Source organism: Euprymna scolopes, chromosome 13 (assembly GCF_053919585.1).
Source record: "Euprymna scolopes isolate OS-2025 chromosome 13, ASM5391958v1, whole genome shotgun sequence".
Lineage (NCBI taxonomy): Eukaryota > Metazoa > Mollusca > Cephalopoda > Sepiida > Sepiolidae > Euprymna > Euprymna scolopes.
In genome coordinates, this window is record NC_136494.1 from 47,340,619 (window position 1) to 47,355,359 (window position 14,741).

The 14,741-nt window shown below is 40.8% G+C and overlaps 1 protein-coding gene across 3 annotated transcripts in view; it reads left to right on the forward strand.

The window, feature by feature from the left end:
* Window positions 1–14,741, forward strand: part of LOC145292008 (uncharacterized) — a 313,669-nt gene that overhangs the window by 214,349 nt on the left and 84,579 nt on the right. For all 3 annotated transcript variants that reach the window (XR_013869533.1, XM_080137997.1, XM_080137996.1), the window contains exon 3: window positions 12,097–12,440. Coding sequence is in view for 2 of the 3 variants with exons in the window: in XM_080137997.1 (XP_079994123.1) it covers window positions 12,097–12,440 (344 nt within the window). In the remaining variant the exon portion in view is untranslated. The remainder of the gene's footprint in view (window positions 1–12,096; window positions 12,441–14,741) is intronic.

The following is a 14,741-nucleotide window of genomic DNA, read 5'->3' on the forward strand; positions in this document are numbered from 1 at the left end:
CATGACCTCCCCTATAGTCACAAGAGTTTCATTCATGAGGATGTCATCGATATATGAGCTCATGGCACCATCTCCCTTCCCCATTTTTTCTAGAATCTTCCTTAGAATGGTTGACATGATCTTGGGTGCCGAGTTTAGCCCAAACCCCACCCTCGTAAGGCAGTCAGGTTCTGCCTTTATATCTGACCAACTGGTACTTCCAGAGTTTCTTGACAATGCGGAGTTGCAAATAGGCCGATTTTAAATCGACCAACTTAGAGGCACCATTCATTTGCCTCCATTCTCTGATGGTCTCACTGCATATATCTATGGCATCACCCCCAGTATGGCACTCAACGTGTCGGTTCAATTCTCGGAAATCTAGTACTGGTCTGACCTTTCCTTTTATTGGTTGCAGAACGGCCATTAATAGCAAGATGCTCAATTCAACGTCATTTGTCCACGGCAACAGTATTCCCTCCTCGATCCATCTGTCCACTTCTCATTCAAAATCCTTTCTTGCTCCTCCATTAAGCAAGTTATCGTAACATGCCACCCTGTTTGTTAGCGTAGGTGGTTCATTCTTCCATGCCCACTTCATTGTCCACTGATTCCCATCAAATTCCGCTCTAAAATCCGGATCACTGATTGATATCCATTTCTTTTCTCCAACCTGTTTGATTCCTTCGTTGACCTGCTCTGTTACTGCACATCCAGCTGGTCCGAACCTCATGCCATTGCTGCTGACTGTGACACCTCCAAGTCGGCATATTACATCTATTCCGACAATCGCTTTGACGCCAGGCACCAGGTGATCAGTGACAACCACATGGACTCTCATCCGGTGATCCTCGATTTCATTTGTGACAGTCCTCCTCCCTCGACATTTCACTCGTGACCCATCGAATGCCACTTCCCTTTCCATCCTCTGACAAGGCTAGTGTGCACCATGGTAGTGGTACAGCCAGTATTGATCAGTGCCACAGCTTCTTGCCCTTCCTCCACAATTTCACACTTGGGCATCTGCTGTGAGTGCGCCATTATTCCCAAGTCGGAGCAGCCGCTGGTGCTTCGGCTCCCCCTTGACAGTTTCCCGGACTTTTGCAGTTAACTGCCATGTGACCACTCTGATCACACCTGTAGCATACAGTTGCGGTCTCGGGTGGCTTTTGCTCTCATCCTTCCGTGCTGTTGCCACCATTCCTACGGCCCCAGAGGGTTGGGTGCTTACTAATAGTCTTGCAATTGGAAGCAGATCACTCACCTCCAAAGTTTCAATACCTGGGACCTGCTGCAGCCTCTTGGAAATCTCCTCCGGGAACCCGATAATGAATGCCATCTTTGCTACGTGATTCGTGACCATTCTCCGAATTCCTGCCAGTTCCACCAATCTTTTGACTTCATTTGCATACACATCGACGGATTCCACCGTCCACCTCTTCTCTTTTAATTTGTTGTACGTCTCAAACAGCCCTTCCGCAAATGCCTGGATCAATCTAGCCATGATTGTCTCAGCATCCTCCTGTTCATGGGAGCTCAGCTCCAAATATAGGGCTAGTGCGTCACCCTCCAGGAACAACGGTGTCACTGTGACAACGTCGCCTATCTTTTGGAGCTTTGCCACTATGTCAACTTTCTCTAACCAAGCCACTACATCGCCTTCGCCACTAAACGGCTTTATCATGCTGTTCAGGCCGGTAGCCATCGCCAAAATAGCTTGAAGTGTTCCTAGTTTAGAACAACAAATTTAAAGAAATAAAAAAAAAAAAGAATTCGTCTTTGCAAGCCAACAACCGCTGGGTTTGAGATCACCACTGACACCAACCTTTGTCTATCTTCCTCTCACCGACCTAACCTGTCAACTCCTTTTATACATGTCTCCCATGTGATTTCACGTGATTTTGCGTGACTTCCACCAGAGCACACCTTTTAAAAGTATAGGCACCATCTTGATTTCTCTCTCTCTTTCTTTCTGCTAACTTTAAACAACATATTATATATAACTAATAATAATGATAATAATGATAAAAATTAAACATGCTAAGATAAAAAAATAAAATAATTCTACTTGACAAGAGAGAGATAGAGAGCTCTTAGTTTTTTAAGAGTTATTTCCCTTGGATCGAGTTTGCTGATTCTTTGAGCAGAGTAAATAAATGGCTAGTAAAATACACCTCGTGCTTCATTCTTATCAATATTATCTCACCCAATATAAAATGTTACACTCTTGGCAAAATTTTATGGAGAGTGTTAATAGATGCCCCTGTGTCAATCTGGAAAACAACTTCTTTTTTATTCAGAAGCATATTTTTTGCCTGTTTTTTTGTTGGGGGATTTATTACATTCACCCAGTAGATGTATTCTTCATCCTCCTCCTCCTCCTCTGATGATGATGATGTGGCTAGTTAATGTACTCGTGGTGGAGGTGCAACATGCTTCTTCCTTTCATTTGTTCGTGTGTTGTGTCTGTTTTCACGTTGTTCTGTGTTTGTTGGGACACTTGGACTCGAAGTGTCCTTTCTCATTGCATGCATGACACAGTTTGCCATAGGATGTGAATCTGCTGCGTTTTGGCGTGTGAGTGTAGCTACAAAATAGGCATTCTCTTTTGGAGGCTGGTTCCTTCACTCAACTGGCTTCACATACGCTCATCATCACCTGGGCTGTATCTAATCCCATTCCTTGACTGTGGGTTGAAGCCATGTCAGCCACTCTGCATATGTCTACACTCTTCTGTAGAGTAAAGTTCTGTATTTTTAGCAGATCCTGCTTGGTTAACTGGTCACAGACACCATCTACACTCTGGGCCCACAGAAATGAATCACTGCATTGTGCGCAGAAATTGCATGTCTTCGAAAGTACTCTTAGATCATTGTAGAACTTGTCAAAGGCCTCTCCTTCACCCTGTTTCCTCTGACGGAACGCAAATCTCTCACAAGTTTCATTGAGAATTCTAGCGGAATACTTCTCCAGTGCTTGTAGTATGTCCCCCACAGTGCGCTCAGTCTCTGGGGTGTTAAATTGCATGTCCTGGTGTATTTTTATGGCATCATCACCCAGGCAGTTCTCAAGTATAGCAACCTGAATTTCTCATGGTTTATGGCCTAGACCTATCAATAATGAATAGTTAGACCATCGTTTATGAAATATTTTCCAGGTGTCTGCCTTATTCCCACTTAATAAGTCGTTCTGAGGCTTTCATTTGTAATCTGGACAGTCAAGAGACAGTATTAGTTGCAGTAGTCATATTCTCTTAAGCAAACATCGCCATGAGATAGACATGTTCTGTTTTGGAAATTAATCAATGCGAATCAATCAAATCAAGACAAAAGAAAGAAAAAAAGTTTAGGCGAGGATTACTTGCAACAGCAACTTGATGACTATAATAATAACAGACTGTAAAGATCAGCAAGGGACAATGAGGTGAGGACTTGCCATTAATATAGCCACGTTGGAGTGACCAAGCAATAAAAAAAATCATAACAGAAGTCAAAACCAAACTGCTGTAGGGAAACTTGTGGCTGCCAAGGGTGGCATGTGCAAATTCGAAACCCAACCGATAAGGCGACAAATTATCAGGTTCAATCACATCTTAATTTGCATATTAATGAGAGAATACAAGACCGGTAGTGAAGATGTCGGCAGTTGAGTTAAGTTCTGGAGAACTGGACTGAACGGGTAAGAGCAAAGAATGTTCGAATGCTACCAAGAATCCAGTCCAGGTTTTTTTTCTATTAGAAGCTATTTCGGCTTTAAATATGAAGTCAATGTGGCCAAAATGAAAGTGGGAAAATTTTAAATGATTCGCGTCGAACCTGGAAAATTGAAAGCGTTGCCTAAGGGAGAAGTAAATGAGTCGTGTCAAACTGCGAAGGTTGAAGATATGATGAAGTGAGTCGGATTTTATTTTGTTTATGAAAAAGAAAAAAAGTTGCTGTTAAAAGAACTTGAAATGCGATTCGAACAACTTGTATGTATTAAAAAGTCATTTTTCAATTTAATGTTGTGCTTGACAAGGAAAAAAAAAACGAACAAATTCTTGGAAATACACTTCGAGTCAGATTTGTTTTTGAAGAAAAAGTCGTCGCTGTTAAAAGAACTTAAAATGCGGGTCGTTTTTCAATGCGGAATTAAACTGAAATCCTGTTGTGCTGAAAAGAAAAAAATTGTTTTCAAACGAAAGACTTGTTTTATGAAAGTACATTCAAGTCGGATTTTATTGTGTTTATGAAAAAGAAAAAAGTCGCTGTTAAAAGAACTTAAAATGCGATTCGGACACTTTGTATGTATTAAAAAGTTGTTTTTCAATGCGGAATTTAAAATGAAATCCTATTGTGCTGAAAAAGAAAAAAAAGGGGGGTGTTGTTTTTGAACAAAAGTTATTTTGGTGAGAGTACAATTCAAGTCGGATTTTTTTTTGTTGTTTTTTTTTTCAAAAACAAAAAGTTGTCGCTGTTAAAAGAACTTAGAATGCGATTCAGTCGACTTGTATGTAAAAAGTCGTTTTTTTTTTTTAAATGAGAAATTTAAAAATTTTGTGTGTCTAGCCGTGGGCTAGGTGTGTCTTGCCATGTCTGGCCGTGGGCTAGCTGCGTCTAATTGTGTCTGGTTGTGTTGCATGAGGGACTAATAAGAGTTTTCACCGTCTCGAGTTGCATCCCTTACCGGTGTACATTTTGCTTTATTTACAATGATAATAAGAACGCCATTATGTAAAAGCCAATCGATCGTTCTGTCTTTTCTAATCCATTGACATCCTCAATAAAATAATGACACATGGCGGCAGCGGTGGGATGGAAACAGTCCAAGTAAGATGTAGAAAGGATAAGAAGTAGAAAGTTATAAGAAGTAGAAAGTTATTTGCAAAAACAGATAAGTAACTTTATTGTTCTTGTTTCGAATTGTAATTTTTACGTGTGTCACGTGGACGGGGAAAAAAATATGTCGGAAGCGGACATGGAAGAAACAAACAGACCAGTGACTGGCATAAGGCCTCCGGCGCCCCTATGTATGGAAGACAATTTAGCGGTGAATTGGAAGTTGTTTAAACTTAAATGGTATAACTACGCCATTATTATGTGTTTGACAAAACAGTCATTACAATATCAGAGGGCACTTTTGCTTCGTACATTGGGAGACGACGCACTGAAAGTTTACTACGAGTTCAATTTTCAACATCCGAGGATGAAAGAACACCCACCGAAATTATTCAGGCATTTGATAAATATGCTATAGGGGAAACGAATGAAACCTACGAGCGTTACGTATTTCATTCTAGAAAACAAGGAGAATCAGATACTGTGAAATCTGTCATTACGGCACTTCGGAGTTGATAAAAATGTGCAATTTTTGCGACAATTGCATTTCATCAGTACTCAGAGATCAGGTAGTGCTGGGAATACACAACCCCCAGACACAAGCCGATTTATTGAAAATAAGACAGATTTACAAAAATGTATTGACATCTGTAAGCTGTCTGAAAATGCTATAGTCCAGTCCAGAATCCTAAGCCCTGAACGAGTGAATAGGGTTGACTGTAAACCCAGGAGAAAGACATTGGCACAATCTGACAGAGAGTGCTGGGCATGTGCATTGCGGCATGAAGCGAGCAAAGAGTTATGTCCTGTATTTGGTAAAACCTGTTATAAATGTAAGGGAAAAAACACTTTGCCGTGAAATGCAAAGTATCAAGGAAAAAGAAGGTGCAGACGATCAAAACCCAACATTATGACCAGGAAAACGACAGTAGTAGTTGTTCAGACTATGGACATCGTAACAATAAAGGAAAAGGTAAATGCTGTAAGTCAAGAGGTGATGAAAGTGGAAATGATGGTGTTGCAGGGCCGGTCATCCGGGGACAATCGACCCAACAACTAACAAGATAGACGCAGGCAAACAGTAAACGGCAAAAAGGCAAAAAAGAATGACAGACACGGGTTGTTTGGTTAAAGACGAGGATTCGTCTTTTATTGTTTTAAAGGGAGCAAAGAAAAAATAATCGTTGGATCTGGATGTTGGTTACCTGGAAGGCTGCACATCACTGTAGGCTAAGGTCAGGAACAGGTATTCTAGACGTAGCTGGGTCTGGAATGATCAGCTGGACGTCTAGATGGTCAGGAACGGATGGTGGACATTGAGAACGGAGGGGTCAGTGTTAAGGAATGTGCGATACTGGAAACGGAGTATCAGTGTTAAGGAATGAACAACACTGAGAATGGAAGGATCAGTGTTTAGGTATGGACAACACTGAGAATGGAAGGATCAGTGTTTAGGTATGGACAACACTGAGAATGGAGGGATCAGTGTTTAGGAATGAACAACACTGAGAATGGAGGGATCAGTGTTTAGGCACGGATGACACTGAGAACGGAGGGATCAGCGTTAAAGGAAACAAACGACACTGAGAACAGAGGGATCAGTGTTTAGGAATGGACAACACTGAGAACAGAGGGATCAGTGTTTAGGCATGAATAACACTGAGGATGGAGGGATCAGTGTTAAAGAATGGACGACCGGTAGGGAGCCAGGTGTGAGGAAGGTGGCAGGCGAGGCTGCAGGAGTGTCTGGAGGCGCTGAAGCGAGCTGAGAGGCACCAAGGGCTGGAAAGCTGCAGGAGTAAGCTGGAGGTGCTGGAGCGAGCCAGGAGCACTGGAGACTGGAAGTGAAGTTCGCTGCTAGTCGGTCTCAGGAAGCAAGCAGTAGTGGATCGCATTTGTGAAAAAACTTATTAGCCTTGATAATGACTATTTGAACTGCTGCTCAGAATGGCTGCTCCTGCTGCTGCTGGGTTTGGACAACATGACGGGTAGCATCAGTCGTTTTTCCCTGGGCGAGTTTTTCTGACTTGGCCAAAATGAGCTGTATTCATTTTGCTGACATAATATTAGTGAGGTTGGTCCTCATGAAAACAAACAAACAACTCTAATTAATTCTAGAATTAAATTTATGCAAAGATTGGGAGTTTGTTGATTCCATCTAAATTAATTTCGTCTAAAGGGTAAAAATTCAAACGCCTATTTTGTTGGTGTTGTTGTTAATATATGTTCATGCGTTTCACTTCTGCTTAGCCGCATGTTTCACTCGTGTTTGGCCGAACGTTTCACTCGTGTTTGGTGAATGCACTCGTGTTTGGCGAATGTTTCACTCGTGTTTGGCGAACATTTCACTCGTGTTTAGCCGGTAATAAAAGGAGCAGGGATGAAGAAAGAAAAGAAAGAAAAAAAATGGAGACGCTGATTTGAAACTGTAACAATGGTGAAAGAAAAACCAATTGCCTTTCGGCTCGATGGTGGAACGTCTTTGAATGAGAAACACGTGATTGAAAAAACACACATTCAATTAAGACTCTTGTCATGTGGAATGGAGCAGAAGTGAAGCCATTGGGAGAGTGTGATAAACCCCAAAACTGGATAAAAATATGCATCAAGTTTGTCATTGTGAAAGATAATTACCATCCCTTACTTGGAGCAAATGCAATCCAGAAAATGGAACTCGTCACAATCAATAACGACAAATTCAAAATGGTCGCCAAAGTTTCCCAAATGAATGAATCCAGCAGCCAGTACTCAGACAGCATTATCAATGAATCAATGACTTCAGAGATGTGTTCAAGGAAGAATTGGGTCAATTACCAGGAAAGGTACATTTGCAGGTGGATCCAGGAGTAACAGCAAATGTTGCAGAAACACAGAGAATACCAGTGGCACTTAAGGACAAGCTAAAAGTCGAGTTAGAAAAACTGGTTAAAAAGAATGTTATTGAACCAGTGAGTGAGCCAACACCATGGGTAAGTGCTTTAGCACTGGTAGTTAAGAAAAATAGAAGCCTACGGATATGCATAGACCCAAGACCACTGAATAAAGCTTTGAAGAGGGAACATTTCCAGTTACCTACACTGGACGATTTACTACCAGAACTGGCTGACAGCAAAGTATTTTCTACCCTGGATCTACGAGATGGATTTTGGCATGTAAAATTAGATGAAGCCAGCAGTCGCTTAACATTTTCTACACCATATGGTAGATTCTGGTGGAAAATTTTACCTTTTGGGATTGCTCCAGCACCAGAGATATTTCAAAAGACCCTTTTTGATAAGTGTCTGATTTAGAGGGGGTAGTTAACAAAGCGGATGATCTTCTGGTGATTGGGAATGGTAAAATGATGGAAGAAGCAACAATTGATCATGACCAAAATCTCAGGAAACTTTGCAGAGATGTTGTGATCGTGGGATGCGATTGAATGCTGAAAAATTGAACCTACGACAAACGTCTATATCTTTCCTGAGGCACATGATTACCAGTGATGGTTTACGTCCTGATCCTGGGAAGGTAAGAGCCATAAAAGAGATGCTGTGCCCAACAGATGTGAAGGGAGTGCAACGATTGGTTGGATTCGTAAATTATCTGGCAAAATTTCTACCACACATATCTGACGTGATGGTCCCTATTAGAAATTTAATGAAGGCAGATGTGTCATGGACATGGTTCCAAATTTATGAAGAGGCTTTTGGGGAAATTAAATAGTTAGTGAATGAGGCACCAGTATTAAGGTATTATGACCCCCAACAAATCTTTGGTCATTCAATGCGATGCAAGTGAGAAGGGCCTGGGAGCTGCACTACTGTAAGAGGGTCAACCCCTAGCCTATATCAACCATGCACTGATTGACACAGAAACTCGGTATGCACAGATTGAGAAGGAACTACTAGCAGTAGTCTACGCATGTGAATGGTTTCACTAATATACGTTTGATCGACAGATAACAATACTAATTGATCATAGGCCACTGGAAGCGATCATGAAAAAAGAATTGGTGAAATGACCAAAACGATTGCAAAACATGCTGATGCGACTACAGGCTTACGATGCTACAATTCTGTAACATCCAGGTAAGAAAATTTTCCTTGTAGACACGCTATCAAGAGCATATATCTATGGATTGGGCAGTGAATATATGGACGATGAAGATGATGTCAAGGAAGCAGAATATATTCCTGTAACAGAGAGAAGCCTGCTTGAACTGCGCTCAGCCACGAAGGAAGACAGAAGCATGCAGCAGTTGCAGCAAGTAATTCTGGAAGGATGGTGAGAAGACAAAATACATCTTGACCCAGAGTTGAGACAGTATTTTAATATGCGGAGTGAAATGACGGTGCAAGATGGGTTAATTTTCAGAGGGAACTGGGTAGTGGTCCCACTGACAGTGGGGAGTGTTGAAAGAGAAGCTGCATTCCACACACCTGGGAGTAGAGGGATGTTGCAGAAGAGCAAGAGAATGTTTGTATTGGCCAAATATGGACAGTGACATAAGGGACTACATTTCAAAATGCTCCACATGTAGAAAATATGAAGTAGTCAATTCAGCAGAACCATTAATGGTCCATGAAGTTCCTGACAGACCCTGGGAAAAAGTGTGAATAGATCTTTTTAAGTTTGCAGACAGAGACTATCTCTGCACAGTTGACTACATGAGCAACTTTTGGGAAATCGATCATCTTCTCAATACACAAGCAAAGACAGTGATAACTAAACTTAAACACCATTTTGCACGACATGGAATACCAGATCAGGTGGTAACTGATAATGGGCCTCAGTTTAGTAGCCAGGAATTTTCTACCTTTGCAGAAACGTGGTGTTTTACACATACACCGGTCAGTCCATACAATAGCAAGGCAAATGGTAAAGTGGAATCTGCAGTAAAGATGGTAAAAAACCTTTTCCGGAAAGCGATGGAAGATAAAGCTGACCCATACCTAGCAATGTTGGATCACAGGAATACGCCAGGCAGGGGTCTTTTATCACCAGCTCAGAAGCTGATGTCAAGGAGAACAAAAACACTTCTCCCAACCAGAGAGAATTTACTCAAGCCAGAATTGCCCAAAAATCTAAGAAAAATGGTGAAGCAAAACCGCAGGAGGCAAGAACATTCTTTCAATCACAAAATAAAACCACTGAAACCATTGTATCCTGGAGATGTAGTACAGATGAAACCACACATAAATGGTCAAAAAGAGTGGAGGAAAGCAGTGGTAGGGTGGAGACTGGATGAGCGATCATACCATATAAAAGTGGATGGTGAATTATATCGACGGAATAGAGTAGATTTTAAGAAAACTGCAGAGACACCCCCACTCACATCAGTAATACACCAGGCATATGAAGTGCAGAGAGAGTTACCCAAGATATGCACTACAGAACCACCTCAATATGAATGTGAAATAAGAGAAAGCCCAAATCCAACCCCATCCCCATCAAAATCAAGCCCGGAAAGGTTGCAGACAACATGGTCGGGAAGAATAGTAAGAGATCCTGTGAAATTCAGGGATTTCACAACATGTGAAAGAGCAGAAAATCCCTGTTAGGTATGAGGGTAGTCAGCCCAATGAATGCCTAGATCACTATATTTTATAGACTCTGTTTTCATTCTTAGACTTTTAAAAAAAAAATTTTGTTCTGTTTTGTAATTGAGAAAGAGGAAGATGTTGCATGAGGGACAAATAAGAGTTTTCTCAAACTCGAGTTGCGTCCCTTACCGGTGTACATTTTGCTTTGTTTACAATGATAATTATGTAAAAGCTGATCGATCGTTCTGTCATTTCTAATCCATTGACATCCTCAATAAGATAATGACACCAAACTAGCAGTGTCTGGCCCTGGGTTATCTGTGTCTGGCTGTGAGCTAGCTGTATCTGGCCGTGGGTTAGCTGTGTCTAGCCGAATATTGTTGGCCAGCTGTGTCCAGCCGAGTATCATCAGCTAGCTGTGTCCAGCCTAGTATTGTGGGCTAGCTGTGTCTAGCCATGTAGCATGGGATAGCTGTGTTTAGCCATGTAGCCCCACTTCTGCTGGGGAGTATCCGACAAAGATAGATACTGATTCCCTACCCAGTTTGTGATCATGAAATCAGGGGGGAGTATAGGGAAAATTGTGGTGTCACAGCAGTCACGGAGGCAGGCTGCCAAGGGTGGCATATACGACTCGAAACCCAACCGATAAGGCGACAAATCAACAGGTTCGATCACGTCTTAATTTGCATATTAATGAGATAATATAAGGCCGGCAGTGAAGATGTCAGCAGTTGAGTTGAATTCTGGAGAACCGGACTGAACGGGTAAGAGCGAAGAATGTTCGAATGCTGCTAAGAATCCAGTCCAGGTTTTTTTTTTCTATTAGAACTGCTAACATGTTATTTGACGATCTGTCATTCTTCTTGGGTGATACGAATTCACTGCCACCATGTTACATTCATGGGTTAGTATCAGAATGAAAATGACACATAACTAAGCGTGATTGCAGCTTTATTGAGTGGCCATCTTACAATGAGAAGATCTCCTCTTTTTATAGGAAAGTTATGTAGAAAAGGGAGAGGGTTAGGGAGGACAGTGGTGGGGGTTTGGTTATACATAACAAAATTGAGTAGTCGAAAAGTGAGCATTATTAATAAGCTTTTGTTTCTGAATAAAGGAATTTGGTCATTTTTATTAAAACCTAACAAAAGTGCTCCTGATTATTTATAATCAGAAGTATTTTCATTCGTTTTTGTTTAATAGCCAATTATTGTCAACTCAGCAGAGTGATGCATCTGAAGTTATTGAATGCAACAGTATAATATGAAAATATGACTCTAATTAGATTTTTTTCTATATTTTCTTATAATGAAATGTGCTGTAGTAAGAGTAGAAGAATAGTTATGACGAGAAGAAAGTTAAATGAAAAAATGTCATTCTTTTTTCACATGGCCCAATCATTAAGCGCTTAATGACACAAACTAAGCACTTGGGTGTGCAAAGTTCAAATCCAGTTAATTCCATTCACTTAGGAGTTTACTTTCATGTGGTTTTCCTGTAAGTACTCAATTTTTTCAAGAAAGAATCTGGGGATTTCTCGATGTTAACAACAGAATCAAGCTGAGGCATACAAATTTACTTTATGGACCAATGTTGGTTGAAAATGATTGATAAAACAGTTTTTGATATATAGTTTTTTTTATGAAGCTATACTGGTCAAGCAAATAAGGAACATCTCATTTTACTTAAATGTAAATGAACTCATCTTTATTCAAATAATATGTTTTAATAAGTTTTGCTAAATAAATCCTGTTTTCTTTTTAATTCTTCAGAATCCTTGCTTGAGGATTGTCTTGTTGATTTACAGTCACGTTACCAAAATGTCACAGAACGCCTACAAGAAGGATTGAGTTGTAAGGCAGATGAAATTCGCAAAATTTACCAAATTGTTCAAGAAGACAGGAAGCGTACAAAACAGCTGAAGGTTGAGATTGTAGCGCGTGCTGCTGAACTTGATGAAAGAGAAGCAGAGATAAAAAGCTTACAAGATAAAATTGAGAAAAGTAAACGTGCTCTGGAAGAAGATAATAAACATCAAACAGAAGAAATCTCCAGACTTTGGCAGCAACTGCGAGATGAGTATGATCGGATTGAAGATATTTATAAAGTGCAGAAGGTAAGAATTTTACTCAAAACGGAAATATTGACACCACATTTACTCATTTAAGAATAAATTGTAGCATTAACTTTTAAAATGTACTTCAGCCTAATTTTTCCTGAAACAACTTTACACTTTTTAAAAATTTTATTATCTACATAACTCTCTCTCTCACACATCATGGCTGCCAGTTAGTGCTTTGAGTACAGAAAAAATGTATGTTATATTGCATATATCTACAAATTTACATGCATAAAATGTAAATACAGAATTAGCAGGAGCAGCGATAGTGACAGCAGTGGTGGTGCTGGAAATGAGTCCAGTTTGTAGACATGACCAATCAGGCAAGGGTCTCAAATACTGTTTCTTCTGGGTCCATGTAATCAGTACAATTCACAATTCATTTTAGAAAGAAAAATACTAGAAGGGACTATTTGGTTTAAAAACAATTATGTCTAAATTGTGAACATAACAGTTCAGGGGTCTTCCAGGATGTGTATTGGCAGTGTAATTTTTTATTCAATTGTAAAGTGGAAGTAGAGAATAGATACAAAACACCCTCTCCTCCCCATGTCAAGAATGACTTTCAAAATAATAAAATTATTATTTCAGCACGGTACCAAAAAATACATTAGTACCTAAAATTTTACTTTGCAATGTTTTTATTTTTAAATCATAAAATAAAACGCGTATAATAATTTTAAAACTCCATCCTGCTTTATTTTTTATTTGTTAAATATGTGGTTAATTAAAATTATAACTTAAGGTTAAATTAATCAATACCGGTGTTGAATGTTAAGAGTCCCTTTTTATTTTGATAGAAAGGTTAGTATAAATAGTTGCGGTCGATCAACAGGCAGAAATCACTGCTCACACAAATTCTCCCAACTGATTTTGCTGCTTCTCAAACGTCAAATGATTTCTCGATCCTTTCCCACTGACAAGTGACCTGTTTTTATAAGGTACACGCGCATGATCTTGCGAGACTTCGTTCACTACAAAACGTCACAGCCGCCATGATGGACTCTTTCTTTCTTTCTCAACGCGTGTGACTCACAGGACAGACAGACACAAGGACGTTTGTACGGTAAGCCATTTTCCCCACACTCCCCCTTGATCTCATGATCACAGAGATGGCAAGGGGGTGGTGATCGTCTTCGCGGGTGCTTCTTCGAGGGGAGAGGACACACGCTTCATCTTCACTTGTGCTTTCATCTGCGGTCTGAGGGTCGAACATCTGTGTCTCTTCATGGAGGCTACTAATCTCTATGTCTTCTGGGAGGCTACTAATCTCAGAGTCACTGTCTGATGGTGATGCTGCAATCCAGACTGATGCCTCGTGAGATTCTGACTCTGATTTGCTTGTATCATCTAGTGATGGTTGCATTACTAACCGTATGTCTTTAACATGATGGGGTACATCATCGACTCGCACCGATTGTGGGCTGATTATTTCAGTGACTTGCCCAACTCCATACCTTGTCGTGAACTTTCCTCACGGGTTTTTGATCCACACAACATCCCCTTTCCTCACTTGCTCTCCGGCTACTTCCAGTTCAGGCAGCAGGTTTGTCTCTATGCCCTTCACCCTGACGTGATACCTATGCAATGTATCAGCCGGCGCCGTAGTGGGCAAAACATCATCTTTCGGGGTTATGTTGTACAAATAAACTGCCTCGAACACTGTGCAGCCTGATCTAGCCGCGATTGTTTTGACGGTTCGATGATTCCGTTCAATGATCCCATTTCCACTAGGTACATGGGCACATCGAAACCTCAGATGTACTCCCCAGCTGTCCATAAACTTTCTAAACTGCTCACTGGTAAATGCAGCACCATTGTCAAGCAATATCTCTGTTGGAGGTCTACGTTCAAGGAAAATATTGTTTAGTTGACGGACAATAGTGACTGTAGCTTGTCGACGCAGCATATGCCATATGGCAAACCTTGATGGACCACAATCAATGAGAGTCAGGAAATCCTCGCCATAATGTCTATCGCTAGCCGGCTCCAGTGGCTCCTAATTTCCAACTTCCCTTTTTCCCAGCGAACAGGTGCCGGGTCAGGGACTGGCATTCAACGCAGTTTTTGACCACTTCCATGACGTCTGCCCTTCGCACTCCTGGTTCAACCAACTTAGCGAAATATAGGGTCCCCTTGACTCCAGGATGCCCATTTTGTTGGTGGATTTCCTTAATCTGATTAGATTGACCAGGGATCATAGTTGCAGCACAGAGAGGTTGTGTAGGTTCAACAGTTCTTTTTATGGCATCAAACCATCTTTGAGGTACCCTTGTTAAACAATCTGCCTTGTTTATG